A 27,483-nucleotide genomic window follows, 5' to 3' on the forward strand; every position below is an offset into this window, starting at 1 on the left:
GTAGTATCTGTTGCTGATGTCTCACAGAAGCAGTAATTGGACAAGAAACATTGTGTCCTAGTAGACTGTAGTATCTGTTGCTGATGTTTCACAGAATAAGTATCTAGCTGAGAAACGTTGTGTTCTAGTAGACTAGTATCTGTAGCTGATGTCTTACAGAATCAGTATCTAGCCCATTGTGTTCTAGTATACTCTAGTATCTTTAGCTGAAAACTCTCCCTGTCCATATCTAGCCCATTGTGTTCTAGTATACTCTAGTATCTTTAGCTGAAAACTCTCCCTGTCCATATCTAGCCCATTGTGTTCTAGTATACTCTAGTATCTTTAGCTGAAAACTCTCCCTGTCCATATCTAGCCCATTGTGTTCTAGTATACTCTAGTATCTTTAGCTGAAAACTCTCCCTGTCCATATCTAGCCCATTGTGTTCTAGTATACTCTAGTATCTTTAGCTGAAAACTCTCCCTGTCCATATCTAGCCCATTGTGTTCTAGTATACTCTAGTATCTTTAGCTGAAAACTCTCCCTGTCCATATCTAGCCCATTGTGTTCTAGTATACTCTAGTATCTTTAGCTGAAAACTCTCCCTGTCCATATCTAGCCCATTGTGTTCTAGTATACTCTAGTATCTTTAGCTGAAAACTCTTCCTGTCCATATCTAGCCCATTGTGTTCTAGTATACTCTAGTATCTTCCCTGTCCATATCTAGCCCAGGAGCATCATGTTCTAGCAGACATTACTCTTAATGATGCAATGTTGTGTTATTGCAGGAAGTAGAGAAGCGCTTTCCTGATGGCTTACCTCCTCTTGATCCCATAGAGGATATGGGCATCAAGGACAAGAAACTCCAAGAAATCATAAAGGTGGGCCTTCCATTGCTGCTGTCATCAGGGCCACTCTCTAATACCCTCAAGCAATACACAAATCCCAGGGTTTTGGTTTTATTCTTGTTAATACTAATCAGGCATGGATACAGGGGCTTTTTATGAGAAAGTGAGAGCATACACATCATTTTCACAAGAATTTCAATGGTCATTTAGTAAACTTTCAAGACAACTGGGGCTTTGCATTATTGATTATTCTTTGCAGAAAACTGAAGCCTTCGAACATCGTCTATACTCTCATCCGCTTCATAAGGATCCCCAGCTGGAAGAGCTGTACTCCTTGTATGACAAGAAAACTCGGGTAGGTTGCGTGTACTCATTGTTGAAAGTCTTGAGTAAATGGGGTGATGCTATGCTCTTTGTATCATATTGTCATGCTTGATAACTCCACTAATTGTGTGTCATTGTAAATGAAAATGGTGGTATATTGCCCCGATGGGACTGTTCACTCTCACACTGCTTGAATGTACAGATGACAGTGATGAGCCATATGTGTTGGATAGTATAGCTTCTGGAGAACTCATCTTCCAGGTTGGTAATGAGGTGAAGGCCATCAAGTCTGAGCTGAAGAAAAAGAAGTCCCTGCTGCAGATGGATGAACTCAAGTGTCGGAAGCGTGTTCTCCGGAGGATGGGGTACGCAACCAGCTCTGATGTCATCGAGATCAAGGGCCGGGTGGCGTGTGAGATCAGCAGGTAACTGATTTGTTTATGGCTCAGTCTGATATACAGTTGAAGTCAATCGTGATGACATCAGCCTTAGAGAAAAATGACCTTCCAAGTTAGATGTACTTTATTGTCTCCACACATTTAACTAGAGTGAAATGTAAAGGTGCCAGAGAATCCAGGGACTTATAATTCCAGATAACTTGACATATAGTGGTCCCAAGACCTCTATTTGCCAGCTGCTATGATAAGTTGGCAGTATTTTTTCATGGAATATATTTTTTGACATATTTCATCATCCGTTACGTGACTCTCCTCCAGCGCTGATGAACTGTTGCTGACAGAGCTACTGTTTAACGGTGTCTTCAACAACCTTACGGAGCAGCAGTCCTGTGCCCTCCTTAGCTGCTTTGTGTTCCAGGAGAATTCGAATGAGATGCCTAAACTGACTGAGGAACTCTCAGGACCACTGCGTATCATGCAGGTGAGGAGCTGGCGCTATTTTGGGGCCTGACATTTCAGTTTTGTTTTCCCTTACAGTTCAGTGTGTGAATAATGTTACTTGGCTTGTTACTTTTAGGACACAGCTCGGCGTATCGCCCGAGTGAGTCGGGAAGCCAAGCTAGAGCATCTCGAGGAGGAGGCTTATGCTGAGACATTCCGACCACACATGATGGACGTTGTGAACGCTTGGTGCAATGGATCAACATTTTCACAGTTATGTAAAATGACAGACATCTTTGAAGGTGAGGATGTTAGCCCTTGTTTATCAGAGATATCAGTGTGGCTAGTGAAGCTCCCTTGTTGTAAGCTGGGTACATCTGTATTTACAGGAACCAATACTGTGTGTATTCTGTTTCGTGGAGATGTTACTAGCAGTAAGGAAGTCGTGTATACTGTGTGATAAACTTACCATGGTTACAGGTAGTATAATCCGGTGTATGCGGAGGCTGGAGGAACTCCTCAGACAGATGGTGCAGGCAGCTAAAGCCATTGGAAACACAGAGCTGGAAAACAAGTTCTCAGAAGGTATGCAAACAAAGAGTTCCTGTCGGTCAACATAATCACGACAGACTTGTCTTACTTAGATTCTGTATCAATCTGTGGCAAAAATCACCTTGTTCAAATTGATGAATAATCAATAGATAATACGTATTCCAAATGTAATATGTACTAGCTTAATGTGGTATTTAAATATTTGTCACACTTCAAAGGTAAGATTCTTAGTAATTTTTCTAAAGTTTGTACTAATGTGTAACATATCTTTTAGATTTCACGAAATTGTTGAATGGTAACTAACGGTTTATACTGAACTATGATATGGAATACACTTAGATTAGTGCTGTTGCAATATGAAATAATCAGGTGGGCCTTTACTGTTTTCGGGTAGTATCTTACTTGATCACAGCAGCGGTCAACTGTCAGAAAGTAAACTTAACCATGATACAGTGACAGCCCTGGATCTGGGAGGGGCGGCAGACTTGTCTTACTCTGTTGTGTTAGTTTTTCATGCATCATAGGAAGAAGCAAGTCTTTATAACTGTGATGTGACTCTGTCTTGGTGAAAATGGTAACTTTCATTTTATATGTCTTTCAGCTATCAGAAGAATCAAGAGGGATATTGTGTTTGCTGCTAGTTTATACTTATAGTAGCAGGGGCTTTTCATTAGCTGTCAGAAACAGATACACCAAGGAGCCAAGAAGCTCCTCACAGTGACAGCTACTAGTGGATCTCCCTCTGCTGTCTGTCGTACCAGTCACAGCTCCCTACAGTGTTGACACAGCCATGCATGCAATGAAACTGCTTACTGACTGTTATGCTGACAAACCAAGGAAAACTTAATGATGTGATGGAATATTCACCAAGCTCACATATTTTGTTTGTCAGTTTGATTTTCATTTCAACTCTCATGTAATTGGTAGAGTGATAATGTTAGGAGCTACAGGGTTTTTTTTCGTTTCGTCAGGAATTATGGGTGATCTTAGTAAACAAGCACACATAAATTCATCTCAGAAATAGTACATTAGTTGCAATCCTTTTCATAAAATTACTATAGTACCATTCTTAGACAAAAAGAAACATTACGTTTTGATGATAAATTTCAAGATTTTCGCAGTGTCCATCTGTGCACTGGGGGCAGCAATGGGGGTCGCACGCTGGGAAGGACCTTGTGGAGCCAGCTGTCAGGGGAAGTAACTCAAGAGTCCATCCCTTACAATAGTATGACAGTTCTGTATTCAGGTGGCAGTAGTGATTCTCATGTGTTGTGATAGTGTGTCCAATACCTATACCACATGCTCTCTTCAGTAAAGGGGAGATTGAGATGACCCAGAATTGAACAATTTCTTTCTTCTGACATTGTAATGAAAAAGAGTTCTTTTGTAGATCTTGTTATAAGGAATGTAAAATAAGTAGTATCGGTAAGTTGATAATTACTACTTTTTATATAAAGTGGTGCAGAAATGTAAGCATTGTCACATTGTACATTGCCAGACAAGTGAGGCATGTAGAAGTTTAGCTTCATTCTCTTCCTGTTCATTTGTAAATGCCATGTTCATTTCAATCAGATAAATGGTTCACTGTACACTGTTGTGTACATCATTGTAAATCCTGTAAATACATGTACTGTAAAAAATGTCAATAAATCTGAACTGGATACAGTCTTGTTGATTTCACTTTGTGATATCTGTGCTAGTGAGAAATATCTGGCTCCTGTGGTCAGTGATGTGTACAGTTGTTGTTATCAGTGGATCCATGTGACGCAGACTTGTCTGGCTGTTATTAGTAGATTCTCATGGCACAAACTTGTCAGACCATTTTCGCTTTGGTGCTCTGGGTAAATTATATGTTTAAACAGAATCTAAAAAAAATCACAATGAAAATAGTACCTTTTATTATTCAAGCATATATGATATGATATAATGAAGTTGATAGCAGTGACCTACAATGTAGGATATACTGAGGTGTTGTCTAAATACAGAATATATATCATCCTAGCCCCTGTCGTCAGGCTTATGTGAACCTGGTGTAATTGCAGACTCATGGTCTAGGTTAGTACGTGTGCATTGTTGCTAATGTATTTAGGCAGTGGTGTCAGCTTTACATCGTCTATGGACTGGTGTGAGTACCTCTGTTCCATAACCTGATAACACATTATCAGGGTCACCAAGTTCTCCAGTCAGTTATGTTTTCCTTTAGAACATTGAGGGCACATACAACTATATCTCATGGATTTGACATATCACCTTCTAACAGATCACCTTTAAACAATGACATCAGTTTGCTTCAAAGCTCATGAAGTTGTATGAGATGAAATTAAAAAATAGTTACAGATATTTTTAAATTTTGGAATACTGAATAATGATCTATTTGTTCACTGACACACTGATAAAATATCAATCCAAAATGTAACTATATCCCTAACTTATTTTGTCCAGTATTAAACAACAGAAATTGTTTGTATCAACTGATTAGTGCTATGAACTGTGTGAAACAATATTCAGTAGTGAAGTATTTTCTTTTAACATATTTCCCTAAAAATTCACTGTCCTTGAATTCTGCTGGCTCCTCCACACTGTTGAGAAGGTTTTGCAATGACACTTCGATGTGAGTAGAATCTAACTGATCTGATCAGCATTTTTCCCATTTAACTTTTTTGCAATCATTCATGACAAAAACCACATTCACCCGTTTAACTAACGTGTGAGATAAGTATGAAATTCACTGGTGGAGAATTCCTCACATGCATTCCAAGTGTACAAATGGAACTAGCTGGAGATGTGACAGTCTAGAGTAAAATATAATGTTCCCTCAGCAACTAATGCTGACTGGAAACATGCAATGTCATTTCAAATCCTGAAGGCCCTTAAAGCGTCTGATGACATGTTTTTCCTGGAAGAAACAGAGGGAGATATAATCATATCATGACTAAAACATTTTCACCTGACTGGCCCAAAGGAGATGCTATGGCCTCATAACCCATACTCCTGATTGGCTCACTTAAGGTGTCTAAGATATAACCGGACATACGTCTCCCTATATTACAGCAGGTGTCTGTTACAGTCTCCTTAGAACAGGTCTTTTCATACTGATACAACAATAACAATAAACAGGCTGCAAACCTTTTGTTCTGATATGGCTCACTTAAGGTGTCTAAGATATAACCGGACATACGTCTCCCTATATTACAGCAGGTGTCTGTTACAGTCTCCTTAGAACAGGCCTTTTCATACTGATACAACGATAACAATAAACAGGCTGCAAACCTTTTGTTCTGATAAGGAAAGCAATATGCAATGATACTTAAGATAAATTTTGCAGAAAATCCTCAAGAAACATGAGTATGAATGATCACAGGTGAACTGAGCAAACCATATGCCTTCAAATTCCAACAACTGTCAAGGTCAACATGCCTGTCTTAATCTCTGGCTCAACAAGACATCAACACGATGTATCATAGGTTACAATACCTGAGCAAAACAGTGTTTCACCATACCCAACTGATTTGGACACCACTGATCTGTGAATGGCTTTTGGCAGTTACAGAACTAATGAAGACATGATTGACTTGATTATTTACAGAAGTTCAAACTTTCTCTTTGACTGTAACATTTTCTTTTACACTATTTAACTTCCTCAAGTAATGGTGCGGTCCACTTGGATCAGTTTTCCATCACACGATTGTATTACTTTGAATTTATGTATAGTAAACACATTCCATCGTGAATGACCTAACACTGTTTTCTGGTGCACCTGCTCACCATGATCTATGGGCTGAAACATGACTTGAAATCAGTGTGGGGTGACTTGAAACATGAAACAGTGTACACTCTGCTGTGCACACAGCACAAAAGTGTTAGTGGGGTGACTTGAAATAGAGCACACTACCATACACAGCAGATCCACCAGGTGAAGTATTTGTGGGGTGACATGTAACTGTGTACTCTTCTGACAATAATATACATTGTTATCAATCTTAATGTCGCAAAGTAAAATAAATAGAAACATTTCTCAAGGCATCTTTGAATAAACACACAATTTTACAAGATGATTTAAGAAACTTGTGTCTCGAGAGAGACATTAATACTAGCAGTCATCTGTCAGTCATTGACCAACAAGATACACTAGCCTTGGCCCACCTTACAATGAAGTCTTGAATTGAAATTGTCAAGACCTTCCTAAAGAATTGACACACACATCCATGCTTAACTTACATCCATATGATATGTACCTTCATCTGGTTTACATGTTTTCATATATGAACAGCCAACCACAGTCAAGCACGGTCAAGCACAGCTAACCACACTCAACTGCAGCCAAACAGCATCAAGTCTGTATGTTAACACAGACTGCAAGGACATATGAGAATAATGCCACGTTGCTAGAGTTATGTTGATGAGTATACACTGTGAGTGTATATCTGAATTATGCAATGTTGCTAGAGTTATGTTGATGAGTATACACTGTCAGTGTATATATGTATTATGTCATGTCGCTGGAGTTTCCTCTTCTCAGTGTCCATCCAAGGCCTTCAGGAATTTTGATTCAATGACATGTGGAACCAGTTTATGTCTGTAAAATAAAATTAGATTCTTTATGTATTTAATGTATCCTGCTAGTGTCATTTGATTGTATATGTGTACAGACATATGGTGGTACCATATTGTTTTGCTTGGTGGACGAGACCGAATCAGTTCTGACATCCTCAATGGTTGACCTATATCAAACTATGATATGGTATCAGTCACCTGACCTAGACTTTGATTGTCAAAAATAACTGATATCACTCTCTTGACAGCATTTGCTAGTTTCATGGAACAGCAATAGCATGTCTCATTAAAACAGATCTGATAAAAGACATCTTCAGAGTACTATGACCTACCTGCTGGGTAATATGACCCACCAGACGTTTATTACTGACTCACCTGCACAATACTATGAAGGGTACTATGACTCACCTGCAGGCTACTATGAAGAGTACTATGACTCACGTTCAGAGTGCTATGAAGGGTACTATGACTCACTTGCAGGGTATGCAGGGCACTATAAGGGGTAAGATGACTCACCTGCAGGGTACTATGAAGGGTAATATGACTCAACTGCAGGGTATTATGACTCACCTGCTAAGTACAATGAAGGGTATCATGACTCACCTGAAGGGTACTGTGACTCACCTTTTAAGTACAATGAAGGGGAGCATGACTCACCTGAAGGGTACTATGACTCACCTGCCAAGTACAATTAAGGGTAACATGACTCATCTGCAGGGTACTATGAAGGGTAATATGACTCAACTGGGGGGTATTTTGACTCACCTGCAGGGTACTGTGACTCACCTGCTGGGTGCTGCTGAAAGGTCCGAAAGTAGTACTGAAAAACGATCACTACAACTCACCTGGAGTTCGTTTGAAAGACACTTGTTTGAAGGACCTACCTGATAGGCATAAGGAACATGAGGAGTATGGGGAAGATCATCTTCATGTAAGCTATAGGGGAGAAGCCAAACACACACAGGACTAAGAGCTGGATCAGCTGGATGCCTGTGAAGGTGTGGATCTTGCGCTGGGGAACACGGCGGATGTAGTGGTTCGGGGGGTATGCTGCCTGAAATACAGTTGTGTAAACCATTGTACAACAGTTCATGTATAGCTGTATAGCACATTAACACTTCAAAGTCCATACATCCCCTTCCTGTTGCTAAGGGAGAAACTGTTCTACATTCATGTCGAAACACAAGTTTGTTCAGGGCAATTTAGCAATATATAGAGTTAATTAAAGCTTGCATGCAACGCAAACCACAACTTTGCAGATTCCGACACCTTTCGGTATGGATAACACCTTTCGGTATGGATAACACCTTTGGAGAACAAATTATCAAGAAAGCAAATACAACTAATAGATTTGAAAAATAATGCAATAAAAAAATCATGCGAAATCACACCTCAAATGTTCCTTAAAAAAAAACAACTGGGGTAAAAAGCTGTTTCAACAGCTGCGCTGTGCTGTGCACACAGCCCATGCACAATGAATACACACACAAAGAGCCCTTAGTATACTGGCAAATGAACCAGCAAGTGAAAGTTTAGTTTATACCCCGACTGTTGACAACAATGAACAATCTGTCCAAATTATTTTCAAGTCCGGGGAAAGGGAGATGATGTTCCACATGAGTGACTTGACGCCCAGTGTGCTCGCAATTAAGAAACCAATTAAAAACACAGAGTGATATCAACAATGCACTATAATATCTAAGGTATGTAGTGTTCATTCTGACCGTATATATTTGCACAATATATTTTGATATAGATATATATTATAAGTGAATAGGTATTAACATTTGAGAATTGTGATGATAAAGTCCATTTCAGTAATCTGAATGTTCAGCCAAGATGAAACAACTCTGACACATGGTCTGTGTAGCTCAAGTCAGAGGTCGGCCTTCAACCAAATACAATGGACAAGAGGCATCTGCACATTGCTTGTATGTTTTCTGAGCTATCGTCTGTAGACTCTGTACTTAAATCCATTATGGTAAAGATTCTGACCTCCATTATTAATGTTGTCAGTCACTGTAACCCGCACCATAGCATTTGTCATTTTGACAGTGTTAACAACATTTTCCTGATCTATTATATATTCCTAAATAATCCTTGCATAACGTAAAATATTAGTCTGTTTACAACCTTATTTCTCTTACAAATTGTTAAAACGACAAAGTTAATTCTTTTCCTCATGATACGCGCATAACGTAAAATATTAGTCTGTTTACAACCTTATTTCTCTTACAAATTGTTAAAAAGACAAAGTTAATTCTTTTCCTCATGATACGCGCATAACGTAAAATATTAGTCTGTTTACAACCTTATTTCTCTTACAAATTGTTAAAACGACAAAGTTAATTCATCTCCTCATGATACGCGCATAACGTAAAATATTAGTCTGTTTACAACCTTATTTCTCTTACAAATTGTTAAAAAGGTGAACTTACTTCAGTTACTCATGATTGACTAAATCACTAAGCACCATTCTCTATAACAACATCACAGTTTGTTGACCACGCTATGTCAACTCTCCTGGTTTTTACTCTGTTGACAATTAGCAACATCATAATTTTCGTTTGTCGACAGAACGGGCTGACACCGAATGTTTTTGTTACACGTAAGAGCATGCCCACCCACAGTGACTGGGTTCAGTATCAAAGGTGCTTCATTTTGAAGGTAGTAAACCAAAAGCATAAAATACTGCACTTTTGATTTGTGATTGTACACTTGTAATTTTGATTGTTTTTTGATAATCAGCAATGTATATTATATGTCATGAACAAATGATAATTGTGTTATTTTTATGTTTATTTTGTTGCTTGCACAAGATTACACAAAGGAGGTATTACAGGGAGTTTTAAAAGTATCCAAAATGAGATATATAAATTTGAAAACAAGAAACAACTCCAAATGTGCACACCTGTTCTGTAAACAGCAGTTGAATCCTCTCAAAGAACTGGTTGCCATAGAGAGCAGAGATGGCCACAAACAGGAAGAGGCCATCGAGAACCGCTCGTGGAATATACGACAGGGGAAGCGGCAGCATCAACACAGACAGACCAATCATGATATGGGACACAATCCCGGTCACTCGAGTCTCACGCACATGGACAACTCTGAAAATAGTAACAAGTTACGTTCAGGCCACCCTTTGTTACAGTAAATGCATAGAACCATGGTATCTCTTACAAACAAACCTGACACTCTATCATGTGTTACAACAGAGACAATGTAACCCAACTGTGTATGTTTGTCAATGTATTTTCATGAATGCCATGTAGAGATTAGAGTCAAGTCTACGTACGTTTGAGCAATGTGTCCCTGTTCAACCCTTTCCTCTACATCGGCAAGGGCGCGCACATGGAGAGGGGAGTGAGGCAGGGCGGCGTGCACCCAGGGAAGGGTGAAGATGGAGAGAAAGGCGTTGATAATGGCCACCACAAAAAGATCCCAATGGTAGGCAGCACCCTTCTTCAGCCTGGAAGAGACAAGGCCATACATACAAACATCATGAAACACATGGAGGAAAATGGGTTGATTAATCTTTGTTCATCACAGTACAGGAAACAAAATCATTCACTTGAACATAGAGGTCCTACAGTGCCACTTTGGTCACACATTTGAACTGAGAAGAACCTACACTTACAACTAAACCCTGTAATGTTGACAATGTGAGCGACAACTTGACTTACTTGTTGTTGGGTGTGTTGACGAGGGCGCTGGAAATGTTCTGGTCCATGAAGAATAGAAGTGAGAGACTAAAGCCCAGACCTGCAGCTGCAAAGATAGCTCCCACTGGGAGACTCTCTATGTGGGCCAGCTCAAACATTTGCTCAGATGGGTTATACTCAAAGGGTTCCACTGAAAAATCAAAATCCTCATCAGAATTAGTCTGATTTTACAGCAAGAAAGTGACTGTATAAAACATTACACAGTGGTTGTATTGACAGGATCTGTAGGCCAGGGAATTCAGAGAAACTTTTTCTGTGGGCTTAAATGTCTGTTTCAACTTAAAATAATAATCTACATACCTATTATGAGCCGAATTCAACCCATAAACTTGCTCAAAGCTCTATATTCACAGTCAGTCCCATGTGGATATATAGCCCAAGTTGCCTGTGTGTATGTAGAATGTCCTTCATCCTACCAGGTACCCATTGACTGCTTGACAATAGTGGCATATTTTTCAACATAATAACTGTGTAATCCCCAAGCCCCGGGAACTGTTAGCAGTCAGTCTGCAGCGCATGGCCACTCAGTAAAGCATCCTCTCCCCAGCATGTGTTGGTAAAGTTCACTTGGTTTGTCACTAGTGTGATGGTGGACTACACAGTGTTTGTTTAAACTTGGTGCAATCAAAGCATGATTTGGTGTCACTTACAGTTGACCTCTGAGAAGACATAGGAGCCAAAGAAGGTCATGAGCAGCACAGAGATTGGAAGAGCATAGTCTGCTAAGATCTCACGTCGGTTGGCGTTGAGGAAGGGCCTGGAGATGAACAAGGTCAAAAGCAGATAAACAAGGTGCAGAAAGTATTAGCATCCATAAAATACAAAATTTTGCCTTCCAGTGGACAAATCTATACTGAGACATTTGGGTGGAGTAAAAGGCAAGACAGATGCTAACTTTCAGTAAGGAACATTTTAATGGATATAGTTTCATATCTGTAAGTAATGATCAGTATTGTAGGCAATATATGTATTATTTTATATAAACATGCTGAATAAAATGCTCATACGTTCCTTGTGTGTACATTCAGGACTGAGAGACAAGTTGTTTAAGGCACTACAATTTGCTGTGCGGAGTTCACTATCCATTCCTTAGCCAGACAGAAGCTCATGACTGTATGTTCAAATCCCAGTTTGTCTCAATTACATTTCTAAGTTTGTGAGCACCATGACCATGCTTATGGGTTTCCCCAGGTTGATGGACACTGAATACCTCTATGCTTCATTCAGCATTAAGCTGACTCTGGCATATAACAGGTAATAATAAGCACCATTAAAAGGCACTCACTCACTCACTCACTCACTCTGTGCATCACTGGAAAGGACACATCTTCCAGTTTTACTTACGTTTTTGTGAAGTTGAGAAGAGTAAGGCCACACCAGACAGTACCAAGCATTAGCAGCAAAAACAAGACACTGTTTTCCCTGAGACAAGCATGCTCCTTCATGTGCACATCGCTGATATTACTGTTGCTGATATTACTGGTTAAATTACTAACAGTTGTCAGGAGAGTAGTAGGCGTAGTTATCACAGTTGGCACGTTAGTAGTATTATACAGGTTTGTGATATTCGGTTTCACTTTACAAGCTTCTGCATGGTAGTTGGAATCAAAATCTACAAGAAATGGAGATATATGAGTGAGTACCAGTGAGTAGTGACAGTAAGTAGGTTATACAGTCTCCATTAAATATCTTTCTACAGAATGTGGATATATTTATAGAGTCAGGAATATATGGACAGTTGTATAGAATGTGGGAATGCCACAAGTGTTATCTCCCTTTGAAGACAATTGTACATGATTACGACATTCACAGCTGACCTAACACACATATTCATGTGGTCATGCCTAGCACTCACACACAGAAGCAGCATGTCCCCAAAGAGGCCATGACAATAATGATGTCAGTTTCATGTTCAAACATAATGTGTGATTACATTTAACTTTAACGACATCACTTAGAAACTCAGCTTGGGTCAAGGACTTCCAAGAGATAAATCTACAAACTGCTTCCTGAAAACCAATAAAATTAGCCATTTCAGTCGTATCTATTCATTTAGTATCATGTCACCATCACAAGGTGTTAGAAAATTCACCATTGTTATTGTATCAAATTGTCAAGAGATCATCTGATGTAAACACAGTTTTGTAGTTTGGGACATTAATGCAATAATATATCACTTTTAACTGTAAACTGACCTTTAATTGTATCTTTGATAGCATCGGCTGAGAATGCAAATGTTATGAAGACAGAAAATATTTCCTCAGTGGACCTGGACATGAACAGTAAACACACTGGTTACAAAATATCACCACCACGTATCTGGGTGTTGTTCAGCATCAGCTTATCAACATTATTCATAATAAGCAGTTTAAAATGAAACTAAGGATGAATACTGAATAGTTTCTTAAAAAATGATCAAGATGTTTAAAGACTGTTTTAGAAGAAAATGAGTAGCCAGAGTATTGAAATTTGATTCTTGAATACATTTGTACTTCCCACCACTGACCTTGACGACCAGCGCATCATCTTGCTGGTGTTGAGGAAGGCATAGAGTAGAAGGAAGAAGGCATTCCATAGACCAGTCGCCGCAAACATCGCATGGAAGTCCAAGTCGAAGTCCTCACAAATACTGTAAATAACTACACACACACACACAAGCTACAATATATGTCAAATAAGATACAAGTGTCAAGTTTTCACAAGTTATACATACTGACAAACAATACAAATGCAAAACCAATTTCAAATTTGGAAAGAGGAAGAAACAACATCATTCTGCTACAAATTTGACTACAATTATGTTCTGAATTTCCTTGTGTTTCCATTGCATGAAATATGAGAACATGAGTTTCCAAATGATGGATGACATGTCATGTTTTACAAACAGATGCCCCATGCGGAAGTCAGTAGCGAGTGTGACCTCCGTGATCCCACAGGCAAGCACGGAGTAGGCATGGCGTGGATTTGCACAAATGTCAAACAGATGCGTCACGGATGTTCTGTCAACTATGCGACTTTGTTTGGCTGACGCTGACATCGGATATGTCCGTCTTGATGTGTTAGCTGATCATGATGGTCACCGACACTTCATGATCAGCGAACACATCAAGACTGTTGGCAGTTGATGTTTTGCAGAGCGATACTGAAAACTCATTTCCTTGCTGTACTGAAATCCCTTTCAGTACTGAACTCGGAACATACTGTACTACTTTGCAAGGTAAAGATGTTTCATACACATATTTCAGTGTAGATGGGGTTTTGTGAGTGTCTGTTGTCTTACTTATAGTTTAGAGGGGTTTTGTTCAAGAACAGAGAGTCAATGGTTTCATGTTTAGAGTAGAACAGCTTTTGTTCAAGAACAGAGCATCTGTTATCTTACTTTTAATGCAGAAGGGCTTTTGTTCCAGAACAGTGTGTCTGTTGTCTTACTTTTATTGTAGGGGTTTTGTTCACCAGCAGAGTGTCTGTTTTCTTACTTTTAGTGTAGAGGGCAAGGGGAGCTGTAGTCAAGAGGACAATGAGTGGCTGCCCTCCGAGCACTGCAAACACCACACCACCAAAACACTGGGAAAACAGGATCTTTTTGACACCTGCAAACAAAACATTAAATGTCTGCAGGAATACTTGAATCTCTGCCAAATGGCTCACCATAAACAAATCATCAACTCTTAAGGGTATACATACCCATAGCACAGTAGCACAGAGTGTTTCTTTTTTACGACTAAGGCAATCCAGCATGTTGTACACGACATATTCGCCTACAGGAATGAGTATTGGACAGACCATTGAATTACTCACCTATAGCACCGTGAGTGTTATCACTGTTGAGCATACCAAAGGCGATGTTGGGCAGCACACAGGCAAAGTAGAGGAACAGAGTTGTGGCCAACACTTTGTGGGGGGTCTTGTGTCCTATGATCCCTGTCACACAAACATAAAACATAACATATGTTATATTTGGGATTACACCTTCTTAGTAAAGTACACATTCTAGTACTTTTTTTTAGTTGAGTCCCATCCGGGATTCGAACCCACACCCTCAGAATCAGGCACCTAATCACCAGCACAAAAAGTCAGTGTCCTAACCCCCTTAGCCACCACAACTTCCATAACTTGACTCTGAGGGTGTTGGTTTGAATCCTGGATGGGACTCAACTCAAAACATTACTAGAATTTTACTTTACTAGGAAAGGAAAGTGTAATCCCAATATAACATACATGTTACATTTGACTACTCCCTAAATGGCATTGTGTAATTAAAACATAAAGCAGCTGGTGAAGATACCTGCTTCCGACAAACTTCATGCTACAAACATTGTACTCACAGGCTTTCACAGTTTCACAGTTTCACAGTTTCAGACTGAACAACTCTTATGGGTACAGCAAAGTGCAGTAAATTTGGACTGTTGCGCCAAATGGCAGCAAGAGTTGTATGATCCCCAGGGTGTTGAGATTGATAATACCATGTGACGTTAAGATTGACATTCAATGATCGAGGGACACAAATACCAGCACCTTGAGCTAGCACTAGTTACATAGATATGTGTGCTATATAAATTTCCTTTATAAATAAACTCTGTTTAAATCACAAATTAACATGACATTATAAGCATAGTGTTGTCTCACCATCTTTATAGTCAGACCAGTAGTGAGGCAGCCTCCTTTTGAGATCACCCAGAAGCCCTTGCCCAATGGGACATCGAGCTTTGGACTGAAACACATGTTAAGATTAGCTTTACTTAATTAGCTTCATATAGTGTGACATGTAGTCTGTATCATGTGACAGGTTCAGCGGCCTACAATCAGTGGTCAGCTTTCATGACATAAGGTATTGGAGACTTGGAGACTTGGGACCTTGGGGACTTGGTATTGCACTGGAGGTAGGGAGTGTTTTAAGCAATACGTGTATCATATAACAGGTACAGTGACCTACAATCAGTGGTCAGCTTTTATGACATAAGGCATTAGAGAAAAACGGAGACTTGGAGACTTGGAGACTTGGAGACTTGGCATTACACTAGAGGTAGCCTGTGCTTGTAGCAATATGTGTATTATATGACCTGGCTTGTAGCAATATGTGTATTATATGACCTGGCTTGTAGCAATATGTGTATTATATGACCTGGCTTGTAGCAGTATGTGTATTATATGACCTGGCTTGCAGCAATATGTGTATTATATGACCTGGCTTGTAGCAATATGTGTATTATATGACCTGGCTTGTAGCAATATGTGTATTATATGACCTGTACAGTGACCTACAATCAGTGGCCTACAATCATCATATACGGCATTGGTTACTTGGAGACTTGAGGACTGGAATCAGGACTTAAGTTATCCAACACCAGCCTCTTCAAAGTAAGATAACAGTTTTCATCTATCAAAAATATTCAGTATACTCTTTCCATCCTCACTTTCCATGAGTGAGTGAGTGAGTGAGTGAGCGAGCGAGCGAGCTAGCTAAACAATATTCCCCCTATATTCTGGTGGTATGTAAATAATCGAGCCTGGACTAGAAAATCCAATGACTTACATCATGACCCAGAACTCCACAAACGGGATACAATGACATGTGTCAGCCATGTCAGTGAGCCTGACCATCCGATCCCATTAGTTGCCTCTTACGACAAGCAGAGGTTACTGAAGATCATCTTTAACCCAGATCTTCACAGGTTCTCTTATTATGAAAGTAAGTATATATGTTTAATATAACTAGTTACCACCTCATCTCAAGCATGTAAACCCTTACCTCCCCATTAGTTGCCTCTTACGACAAGCAAAGGTTACTGAAGATCATCTTTAACCCAGATCTTCACAGGTTCTCTTATTATGAAAGAAAGTATATATGTTTAATATAACTAGTTACCACCTCATCTCAAGCATGTAAACCCTTACCTCCCCTTCAACATCAAAGACGGACACATTAGGCAGAGATTTCCTGTGTTCTGGGTGTCCCTGCTCCAACACAAGCTGTTTGGTTCTCGCTTGTAGGAGGCGAATAAACTCATCCTCATCCGTAACGCTAAGCAGCGAGTGACGGAACTCCAGATCCATGAACAAGGTTGCAAATGTCCGCCCAGTCTCTAGGTAATTCTTGGTGGTTTTCTGCAGTTGAGAGGTAATTATTTAATAAAGCAAGTCAAGACAAATACATGCCAGTGGCTGTTATAATATGCAGTGAAGTATTGCACAGAAGCACACTATTCCACATGGTCCTAAACTTGATATAGAGGAGAGTTATAGTCAGTTGGAAGACCTACACAGTCAGATGAAGGACCTACCACGCCCTCTACAAATCAACAAAGACATTACCTCTCTGGTAGGTGTGAGGATGAGGACTATGAAGGTGACCTCTTGGCAGTTGGCTCCTAGATTGGCTGGTGTGTGCAGACGTGCAATCACAACCTTCCTTTTGGCTATGGATGTCACATCACACCTGAAAAGAAAAGTTCTCACAAGGTGATGCTGAACTTCTCACACAAACCTTTTGGTGATCTACTGTGGTTGAAACACACAAAAAAAAACAGAATCAGAGATATTTTATGAATGCTTCGATCTGGTGCCTCAGACATGATTACCTTCCTTGGGAGCTAAACAACATGACAATGCATGTATCAAATACATAATTTGTGCCTAATCCTTTGATGACAATATTAATAAATAAAAGCACAAAATGAATGCAATTAACATTCACATTTTCCAAAAGGTTCAGTGCACCAATTTTCAAAAATGCATTTAAAACACTGCCGTATTGGTAAAGATGGAAATACTTCAAGCCAACCTATGATGAAATTCCATTTTCAATCTACAATCGATAGCCCCCTGTATTATTAAAAGGGCCTTTGCTGTCAATAGCACTTCATGAGCTATCATGAAGCAGAATCGCAAGCAAGAGATTTTGGAGGCATAATGTTTAGAAATTGTGGCAGCTAGTGCTCACTTTAGCCTGGCGCCCTGATATATACAAAAGAAAGAAAGAGGTGGGAACATCTGATTCAATGCATTGTTCAGTGGCTAGGTGAAAAGGCCCCAGTTGCCGATGATCTATCTATCTCCCCAGCCTTTAACTGTGTCATCAGTAAGCCATACCAGTAGTTTATACAAATTATTAACCAACTGGTCTAGGTGTTGGTAAGGAGCACTTACTGGAATGGGGAATATATTTGGCTAATTCAGTAATAAAAATGATACCGAATTTCCTTGAAGAAATGTTTTTTGAAGTGTATTCAAATATGTAATGTTCCAGATTGCTTGAGCAGCTAAGGAACTAGAATTATAAGAAATTTACAACACAAACTGTGTCTAAATTCAAGTCACTGGGGTAAAGTTCATTGGTACAATACTATCGCCGAAATCCCTCCTCAATTACAAAAACAGAATGAATGCAATTAACATTTACATTGTCAAAAAGGTTCAGTGTACCAATTTTCAAAAATGCATTTAAAACACTGCTGTATTGGTAAAGATGGAAATGCTTCTAGCCAACTTTTGATGAAATTCCATTTTCAATCTACAATCAATAGCCCCCTCTTTGTTATTAAAAGGGCCTTTGCTGTCAATAGCACTTCATGAGCTATCATGAGGCAGAATCGCAAGCAAGAGATTTTGGAGGCATAATGTTTAGAAATTGTGGCATCTAGAGCTCACTTTAGCCTGGCGCCCTGATATATTAGAAAAAAAGATGGAAAGTGAAATCACTTAAAATTGATCCTATGCATTGGTCAGTGGCAAAGTGTAAAGGGTCCAGCTGCCAGTGATGTATCTCCCCAGCTTCAGCTGTGTCATCAGTAAGCTATACCAGTATGTTATACAAATTATTATATAGTGGCAATTTGAAAAAAATCTAGTCAGGACCAGATAATCCAGTTATCAACAGGATGAGTATTGATCCACACAACTGGAATATAATGACATGTGTCAACCAAGTCAGTGAGTCTTACCACCTGATCTCGTCAAAAGCCAATTACGAGAAACATGGGCTGGTGAAGACCAGTTCTAACACAGATCGTTATGGGTATGAACACAAAATGAATGCAATTAACATTCACATTTTCCAAAAGGTTCAGTGCACCAATTTTCAAAAACAGATTTAAAACACTGCCGTATTGGTAAAGATGGAAATACTTCAAGCCAACCTATGATGAAATTCCATTTTCAATCTACAATCGATAGTCCCCTGTGTCTTTAAAAGGGCCTTTGCTGTCAATAGCACTTCATGAGCTATCATGAAGCAGAATCGCAAGCAAGAGATTTTGGAGGCATAATGTTTAGGAATTGTGGCAGCTAGTGCTCACTTTAGCCTGGCGCCCTGATATATACAAAAGAAAGAAAGAGGTGGGAACATCTGATTCAATGCATTGTTCAGTGGCTAGGTGAAAAGGCCCCAGTTGCCAATGATCTATCTCCCCAGCCTTTAACTGTGTCATCAGTAAGCCATACCAGTAGTTTATACAAATTATTAACCAACTGGTCTAGGTGTTGGTAAGGAGCACTTACTGGAATGGGGAATATATTTGGCAAATTCAGTAATAAAAATGATACCGAATTTCCTTGAAGAAATGTTTTTTGAAGTGTATTCAAATATGTAATGTTCCAGATTGCTTGAGCAGCTAAGGAACTAGAATTATAAGAAATTTACAACACAAACTGTGTCTAAATTCATGTCACTGTGGTAAAATTCATTGGTCCAATACTATTGCCGAAATCCCTCCTCAATTACAAAAACAGATTTAAAACACTGCTGTATTGGTAAAGATGGAAATGCTTCTAGCCAACCTATGATGAAATTCCATTTTCAATCTATAATCAATGACATAGTTAATGATTAAAAAGGCCTTTGCTGTTAATAGCACTTCATGAGATATCGTGGTCCAGAATTGCAAGCAAGAGAGGCACAACGTTTAGAAATTGTGGCAGCTGGTGCTCACTTTGTATGGTGACCTCACATTATCAAAAGGAGAAAAGCTCGAAAAGCACGACTTTGTGTGCTGGTGATTAGGTGCCTGACTCTGAGGGTGCGGGTGCGGGTTCGAATCCCGGATGAGACTCAACCAAAAAAGTACTAGAATTTGTACTTCACTAAGAAAGTGAAATCCCAAATATGACATATGTTGCATTTGACCACTTTCTAAATGGCATTGTGTGAAAAAGAAATGCAAATGTAGTCTCATGCTTATGTCTTCTGTTTAGAAGCTTGACAAAAAGCTATAGCTGCGTTTCTTTTAATGTTCAGTATAAATAATATTTCTCAACATATGTCAGTAACTTAATACAGGATTTGCAAGTCGCTGCACTAAAGCCACAGTACTCACATCATACACAGCCATGACTGGTCAAAGTCCACCCCACCCATTTCACTGTTAGCAACGGTTCCTTGTATTGTCTTGGACAACAGAAGACCTGAAATAGAAAATAACTAGCCATTAATAATCACGAACAATATAACAGTGTAAAATTTGGGTAACACTTACAAATATAAGCGATGAATTTAGGGATAGAGTGTATTGTCACCATTGCATGTGTGATCTGTTACAGTCACAGATTGCTGAACATAACATGTGAAACTCAAATCAATGATATGACAGTTCTTCCTGACCTTGTCTTAGAATAGCAGCCAGATGTTTATTTCAAACCCTGGCTGGGCTACCTAAATCCTTCTGCTTTTTAAAATGATATTTATTAATCAGCCTGAACAGAATGAAGCATATCAACACATCCAAATAGCATGTTTACACGTATACAAATTAAATCAGTGCTATCACCTGTTTATGAGAATATCAACTAAGCTACCTGAATAGACTGTACCTGAATCAGCTGTTTACAGGGATGTTGATTAAATCAATGGTATAACCTTATCAGGATATCAATTAACATATCTAAATAGACTGTATACAGGGATTTTTATTAACCCATCTTAATCACCTGTTAACAGTGATGTTAAGAATCTCACCTGAATAGGCTATTTACAGAGATGTTAATTAACCCACCTGAATCAGTTGTATACACAGATCTTAGTTGACTCACCTGAATAGGCTGTTTACAGAGATGTTGATTAACTCACCTGAATCAGTTGTATACAGGGATCTTACCTGACCCATCTGAATCAGCTGTCTACAGAGATAACTGACGTACCTGTATCAGCTGTCTACAGAGATGATAACTGACGTACCTGTATCAGCTGTCTACAGAGATGATAACTGACTTACCTCTATCAGCTGTCTACAGAGATGATAACTGACTTACCTGTATCAGCTGTCTACAGAGATGATAACTGACTTATCTCTATCAGCTGTATACAGAGATGATAACTGACTTACCTGTATCAGCTGTCTACAGAGATGATAACTGACTTACCTCTATCAGCTGTATACAGAGATGATAACTGACTTACCTGTATCAGCTGTCTACAGAGATGATAACTGACATACCTGTATCAGCTGTATACAGAGATGATAACTGACGTACCTGTATCAGCTGTCTACAGAGATGATAACTGACGTACCTGTATCAGCTGTCTACAGAGATGATAACTGACTTACCTCTATCAGCTGTCTACAGAGATGATAACTGACTTACCTGTATCAGCTGTCTACAGAGATGATAACTGACTTATCTGTATCAGCTGTATACAGAGATGATAACTGACTTATCTGTATCAGCTGTATACAGAGATGTAAATTGAATCACCTGAATCAGCTGTATACAGCGACGCTTTAGCTTCTGCAATGTCAAACTCTGGGTTGTCCTGGTTCTTTATGACACGGTTGAGCATGGTGTTGACAATTTCCTGCATCCCTGTTTCATGGAGGTCCAGCATGAGTGTGGCATCCTTCAGGTAGCTCTCCACGTCCAGAGATGCCCGAACCTCAGCGGAGAAGTCTTTCACAGGGATTGCCTATACAGAGACAGCATGCACCTTTCATAGTTACTGTCTGTATGAATACAAGGTTACAGATGTGGAACTTTCGCAGGGATTGTCCATACAGAGAGAAGATTACAGATGTGAAACTTCCACCGGGACCTCATATATGGAGAGAACGTTACACATGTGAAACTTGGAAGTAAATGTGTGAATGTCAACGACCCTGTGTCTGTGTCACTGTTTAGGTCCCATGTCATTGCTGGATCCAGAGGGGGAGTCACCTGTGTCGATGTCAGTGTTTAGGTCCCATGTCATTGTTAGATCCAGAGGGGGAGTCACCTGTGTCGGTGTCAGTGTTTAGGTACCATGTCATTGCTGGATCCAGAGGGGGAGTCACCTGTGTCTGTGTCACTGTTTAGGTCCCATGTCATTACTGGAGCCAGAGGGGGAGTCACCTGTGTCGGTGTCAGTGTTTAGGTCCCATGTCATTGCTGGATCCAGAGGGGGAGTCACCTGTGTCGGTGTCAGTGTTTAGGTCCCATGTCATTACTGGATCCAGAGGGGGAGTCACCTGTGTCGGTGTCAGTGTTTAGGTCCCATGTCATTGCTGGATCCAGAGGGGGAGTCACCTGTGTTGGTGTCAGTGTTTAGGTCCCATGTCATTGCTGGATCCAGAGGGGGAGTCACCTGTGTCGGTGTCGGTGTTTAGGTCCCATGTCATTGCTGGATCCAGAGGGGGAGTCACCTGTGTCGATGTCAGTGTTTAGGTCCCATGTCATTGCTGGATCCAGAGGGGGAGTCACCTGTGTCGGTGTCAGTGTTTAGGTCCCATGTCATTGCTGGATCCAGAGGGGGAGTCACCTGTGTCGGTGTCAGTGTTTAGGTCCCATGTCATTGCTGGATCCAGAGGGGGAGTCACCTGTGTCGGTGTCAGTGTTTAGGTCCCATGTCATTGCTGGATCCAGAGAGGGAGTCACCTGTGTCAGTGTCAGTGTCACTGTTTAGGTCCCATGTCATTGCTGGATCCAGAGGGGGAGTCACCTGTGTCGGTGTCAGTGTTTAGGTCCCATGTCATTGCTGGATCCAGAGGGGGAGTCACCTGTGTCGGTGTCAGTGTTTAGGTCCCATGTCATTGCTGGATCCAGAGGGGGAGTCACCTGTGTCTGTGTAGGTCCCATGTCATTGCTGGATCCAGAGGGGGAGTCACCTGTGTCTGTGTCAGTGTTTAGGTACCATGTCATTGCTGGATCCAGAGGGGGAGTCACCTGTGTCTGTGTAGGTCCCATGTCATTGCTGGATCCAGAGGGGGAGTCACCTGTGTCTGTGTCAGTGTTTAGGTACCATGTCATTGCTGGATCCAGAGGGGGAGTCACCTGTGTCTTGAAAGTTTATCAAATGACCATTGAAACCAAGTGAAAATGAAGTGTTTCCAGACCCCCACACCACCCATTGCTCAAAAAGCTGACTTGCATTTACTGTATATCACCACAGACAAGCTCATGCTGAATTTTTTAGCACAAAACAAAGGCAATCTGTCGAAGGGTGTCAGTTTATCTACAGGTTACCCTTTTGTCAAATGTTTTTACAGGTAGTTAGGAAATGACATTGTATCACTTGATGTGAATGAACAAGAGAAAAAGACTTTGTCTAGGAATTTGCAGTTTGTTTAAACGTCATTTGACAAGATTATTTACCTATTCAGTTCTAATTTTTTTTGGGGGGGGCATTGTATTGTAAGCAGACATCAACATTACCATATGCAGAGACTCATATGCAGAGTCAGAATCACCAATCATTCTGGAATCACAATTTTGATAAACTAGATTGCAAACATAAGTCCTCATATGCAAAGAGCATGTTTTACACCAAGATTGTGTATCAGAGAGATTTCCTTGTGTAATCCAATGTGAATTTGTTGACACTATTTCTAATGACTGATGACAATGAGGACATGATAGGTTGGTGGTTCTGATTGTAAGGGTCAAGTTAGGACCTCTGCTTAGCTATCAGATCAGCTTATCTATGGAAATATACCGTAGTTTCTATAGCACATATAAACTTCCCATCAACCTTATACAGATGAACCGTACGAGGATCATGCATCACATTGTTGAAAACATGTAATTATCATGCAGCTGAGTTTGGGTGTAAATTTTTGTGAAGATTTTGCCAATTTTATCTTGAACTCAAGACAATAATCAATTCAACTCTACAAATTTGTCTTAGAAAATACATCAGTTCATGTACAAACAGAACCCTAAAACAGTACAGAGGTCTGAAAGTGTCTGCATGCATGCACATGCATGCACGCACACACACGCGCACACACATTTTTTACCTTGATCACTGGATGTCAATCTCAAACTCATATTGTGCTATCAATCTCAACTCAACAGGGAGCAATATTATAACTCTTGCTGCCACAAGGCACACCAAGTTAATGTGGCCTTTTTATCGACCTAAGTAATCAAGCCATTAATGTAATCCTTACAGTAATCTTAACCAGAGAATAATTTGTATCACTATTCCATCTAAAACAAAAATCTGCTGATAACTTACCTCAAATTTAGTATGCAGCAAGCTAACATCTTCTCCATCTGAAACATTTAAAGAAATACATTATATACATTACATTATGACAAGTGCAGCAAGTTGTCACCAGTCCTAATGAACAGTACTTGAGTATGTCTCAATTAGACGTGATGTAGAAGTGTTCAAACTGGACAACAGGTGCCATTACATCCAGACAGCTGTACAACATCCTCAAAGAGCAGTTTTCCAAGAAATAATTATTACTATGGAATCTGGTTTATATTTACACAATTTTTTCTCATCCATTTGGTTGCAGTTAAATTTTAACTCACTCACTCCAAAAAGAACATCTTCCTCAATGATCAGTTTTACTACATCGACATACATTTAACAAGAAGATGATGTCCATTAACTTCCACTGTAATCTCTGGCTGGACGTTACACATCATAATGCCATCATCTGTAGTCACAGTGTTGTACATATTGTCAGACAAGAAATCAGTCACCTCCAACAATGCTAGTACATGGGAATATTCCACTGTGTTATCTCACAACACTACACTATACGGTCATATAATGTCCTGATTCACTGTGTAAGCGTGACAACCATTGCTTTCCTTGGAAGATATTCTCCAGCAGAAATGTATGTACTTCAGTATGCCACAGTTCTAATCACCACCAGACAGCTCCATGTAATCCTGAGCAGTAAACCCTTGCATCAGACTGATGCCAGTGTAGAAAAATGTGTTCAGCTGTAAATATCCACCATCACATGGAAAACCTGATAGTTATGTTTTAGAGATTCATCAACATGGGCATGTCACCTGTCATCTTCCATTACATATCAGATTTCATCTCACTTTCTATTTAGTCTATCAGGTTCATGATGTTTCAATATCAGTCTCATTACTTCCAGTCCACAGGATGCTTGCAGCGGCTCTCTAGCGCCATTGTCAAATTGTCACCAGACTTGGCGTTAAATCTTCATGAAGAATACACATTAGACATTGGTCACCACTGTTCTGTAGTAAATTTCACTGATAACTGAACAAGTTGTACAGCTTTGCAGAATTAGCCAACTTAACCAGCATCACATAATCTACTTGAAACCTGCAAGAATGATGAGAAACAGGGATTGTTTGAAGCCCCTGAAGCGACTGAGTCCTGACTAGCCAGTTACAGAGAGGGCTTATGTCATCCGTGACTGATGACCAGAGGGAGTGGTAACCATGAAGTGATGATAGTGCTGTCAGGTATCAGCAAGAGTTGGGATGACATGGATGTTCCACAGTAATATAGTCTGTATATAACTAAGCACTTGCTTCTCATTGATCCCATCTCAGTAGTGTGAGAAAGCACCTGACTGAGAGGTCCGCAGCTCTACCTGCATTCCAGCCAAGTAGACTGGCTGTTTGACTTAGCATTTGTCTCACACTGACATTTGATAAATGTCAGCACAATGTGAGTCAGGTATATCATACAAGGCCCTTGGATGAAGGAACCTTATGTCTCCATGTTGCAATGCCCAGCCTACAGTGTAAAGGAAATGGTCTCAAAGGTCCACAGAATCCTCTGATTAAGGTCACATGGCCTGTCACAAAGAAAAATAAATCAGCCTTGGCAACAGGCATTAGCCAGAATCCAAATTGGCATACAAGTGGAAAGTTTGATGAAGTTCTATACCTGGGGTAGTGACTGTATTCAAGTGTATACTGTATTGACTGTCAGTGATAAACAGCAAGTGTTTCTGAATATATCCCCATGCAGTGTTGATATTATACAACAACAACAACAACAACAACAACAACAACAACAACAACAACAATAAAGATGATGCCAGGGAGGAAGATGACAGCTTGTTATGCTAAATATGCCATTACAATCCTTCCCTAGTCCAGTGATCAACAGGTGTCCTGTCATACAGTGTGGATGACACACCTCCATACACTGATTCTGTACCACAGACTGTGGTTTCCACGGGTGTCCTGTTGTACAGTGTTGATGACACACCTCCATACACTGATACAGTACCACAGACTGTGGTTTCAATGAGTGTCCTGTTGTACAGTGTTGATGACAATCCTCCATACACTGATACTGTGCCAAAGACTGTGGTTTCAATGAGTGTCCTGTTGTACAGTGTTGATGACAATCCTCCATACACTGATACTGTGCCAAAGACTGTGGTTTCAATGAGTGTCCTGTTGTACAGTGTTGATGACACACCTCCATACACTGATACAGTACCACAGACTGTGGTTTCAATGAGTGTCCTGTTGTACAGTGTTGATGACACACCTCCATACACTGATACAGTACCACAGACTGTGGTTTCAATGAGTGTCCTGTTGTACAGTGTTGATGACAATCCTCCATACACTGATACTGTGCCAAAGACTGTGGTTTCAATGAGTGTCCTGTTGTACAGTGTTGATGACACACCTCCATACACTGATACTTTGTATAGACCCGTTGCTGCAGAAGGAAATGCCAGATTCATAGCTGAACCACATGACCAGTTCCTCAGACTTCCTGCCTGTAACCTGTAGCACCATTGAACACATCATAGTCGGTGGAGTTATGTCAGGATATTGACACATCTTGCAATGACAGACTGGGACTTCCATGCTTACAAACACACAGTGACAAAACATTGCAAGAGTATTACATGGAAAACTTTTCTATATGCACTTTTCATGTACGGTTTACATTTATTTATGACAAATGTGTACAACATACTTCTGGATGCATATGCGCACAATACACGACAACCTCGGCATTGATTAACAGGATTCAGACACAGGAATCATCTTCATACTTCCTACTGTCAAAACTTATAAACAAGAATTGCTGAAATACTTGTACATTTTAAAGAGTGTCAGTGAAAAAAACCAATATAGCCATTCATTTACTAATAATAGTTCGTTTTGTGATGGATCTAAGCTTCATGTCATACAATGCAACTCACTATTTAAATCTGACAGTTTAGAACTTGGCACACTGCTGGACATTTTTGTCTTTTTCTTTAACTTTCAGGTCAAGGGTAGTGACATGGCATTTATACAACAGCAACCTACATAAACTAGCAGTAGTTTTATAAATTTGCAGTGAATTGAATATTGTGTAGGCATAAACATTTTGGTTGATAAGACCAATCTATTTTGGGTCAGAAATGTAGCACAGGTCCATCTGTTGTCCACTCATTGACCTGCAACATCTGCCAGACCCAGAAGGAAATAACAGTTACAATCATCATGCTATAAGCTCTATA

The 27,483-nt window shown here is 39.9% G+C and overlaps 2 protein-coding genes and 3 non-coding genes across 7 annotated transcripts in view; 4 read left to right on the top strand and 1 right to left on the bottom strand.

The window, feature by feature from the left end:
- Window positions 1–4,204, top strand: part of LOC137290401 (exosome RNA helicase MTR4-like) — a 43,534-nt gene extending 39,330 nt beyond the window's left edge. Inside the window, exons 20-26 of the mRNA XM_067821309.1 lie at window positions 769–861; window positions 1,088–1,183; window positions 1,414–1,577; window positions 1,869–2,031; window positions 2,128–2,293; window positions 2,472–2,576; window positions 3,145–4,204. Coding sequence (XP_067677410.1) covers window positions 769–861; window positions 1,088–1,183; window positions 1,414–1,577; window positions 1,869–2,031; window positions 2,128–2,293; window positions 2,472–2,576; window positions 3,145–3,197 — 840 coding nt within the window. The 3' untranslated portion in view covers window positions 3,198–4,204. The remainder of the gene's footprint in view (window positions 1–768; window positions 862–1,087; window positions 1,184–1,413; window positions 1,578–1,868; window positions 2,032–2,127; window positions 2,294–2,471; window positions 2,577–3,144) is intronic.
- Window positions 4,205–4,424: 220 nt separating this feature from the next.
- Window positions 4,425–27,483, bottom strand: part of LOC137290907 (solute carrier family 4 member 11-like) — a 47,845-nt gene continuing 24,786 nt past the window's right edge. For all 3 annotated transcript variants that reach the window (XM_067822108.1, XM_067822109.1, XM_067822110.1), the window contains 17 exons: window positions 24,240–24,277; window positions 21,506–21,713; window positions 20,131–20,218; window positions 17,132–17,255; window positions 16,715–16,924; window positions 15,446–15,530; window positions 14,618–14,740; window positions 14,296–14,409; window positions 13,326–13,458; window positions 13,015–13,088; window positions 12,164–12,431; window positions 11,470–11,576; window positions 10,781–10,949; window positions 10,393–10,566; window positions 10,009–10,204; window positions 7,982–8,151; window positions 4,425–7,119 (listed from right to left, as the gene is read on the bottom strand). In XM_067822108.1, coding sequence (XP_067678209.1) covers window positions 7,059–7,119; window positions 7,982–8,151; window positions 10,009–10,204; window positions 10,393–10,566; window positions 10,781–10,949; window positions 11,470–11,576; window positions 12,164–12,431; window positions 13,015–13,088; window positions 13,326–13,458; window positions 14,296–14,409; window positions 14,618–14,740; window positions 15,446–15,530; window positions 16,715–16,924; window positions 17,132–17,255; window positions 20,131–20,218; window positions 21,506–21,713; window positions 24,240–24,277 — 2,342 coding nt within the window. In that variant the 3' untranslated portion in view covers window positions 4,425–7,058. The remainder of the gene's footprint in view (window positions 7,120–7,981; window positions 8,152–10,008; window positions 10,205–10,392; window positions 10,567–10,780; window positions 10,950–11,469; window positions 11,577–12,163; window positions 12,432–13,014; window positions 13,089–13,325; window positions 13,459–14,295; window positions 14,410–14,617; window positions 14,741–15,445; window positions 15,531–16,714; window positions 16,925–17,131; window positions 17,256–20,130; window positions 20,219–21,505; window positions 21,714–24,239; window positions 24,278–27,483) is intronic.
- LOC137292391 (U11 spliceosomal RNA) lies at window positions 17,651–17,776 on the top strand. Its single transcript, XR_010957439.1, has one exon. It is a non-coding gene; the product is annotated as a U11 spliceosomal RNA (small nuclear RNA).
- Window positions 18,358–18,483, top strand: LOC137292394 (U11 spliceosomal RNA). The gene has a single exon (XR_010957442.1). It is a non-coding gene; the product is annotated as a U11 spliceosomal RNA (small nuclear RNA).
- On the top strand, window positions 19,005–19,130 carry LOC137292392 (U11 spliceosomal RNA). The gene has a single exon (XR_010957440.1). It is a non-coding gene; the product is annotated as a U11 spliceosomal RNA (small nuclear RNA).

This window comes from Haliotis asinina, chromosome 7 (assembly GCF_037392515.1).
Source record: "Haliotis asinina isolate JCU_RB_2024 chromosome 7, JCU_Hal_asi_v2, whole genome shotgun sequence".
NCBI lineage: Eukaryota > Metazoa > Mollusca > Gastropoda > Lepetellida > Haliotidae > Haliotis > Haliotis asinina.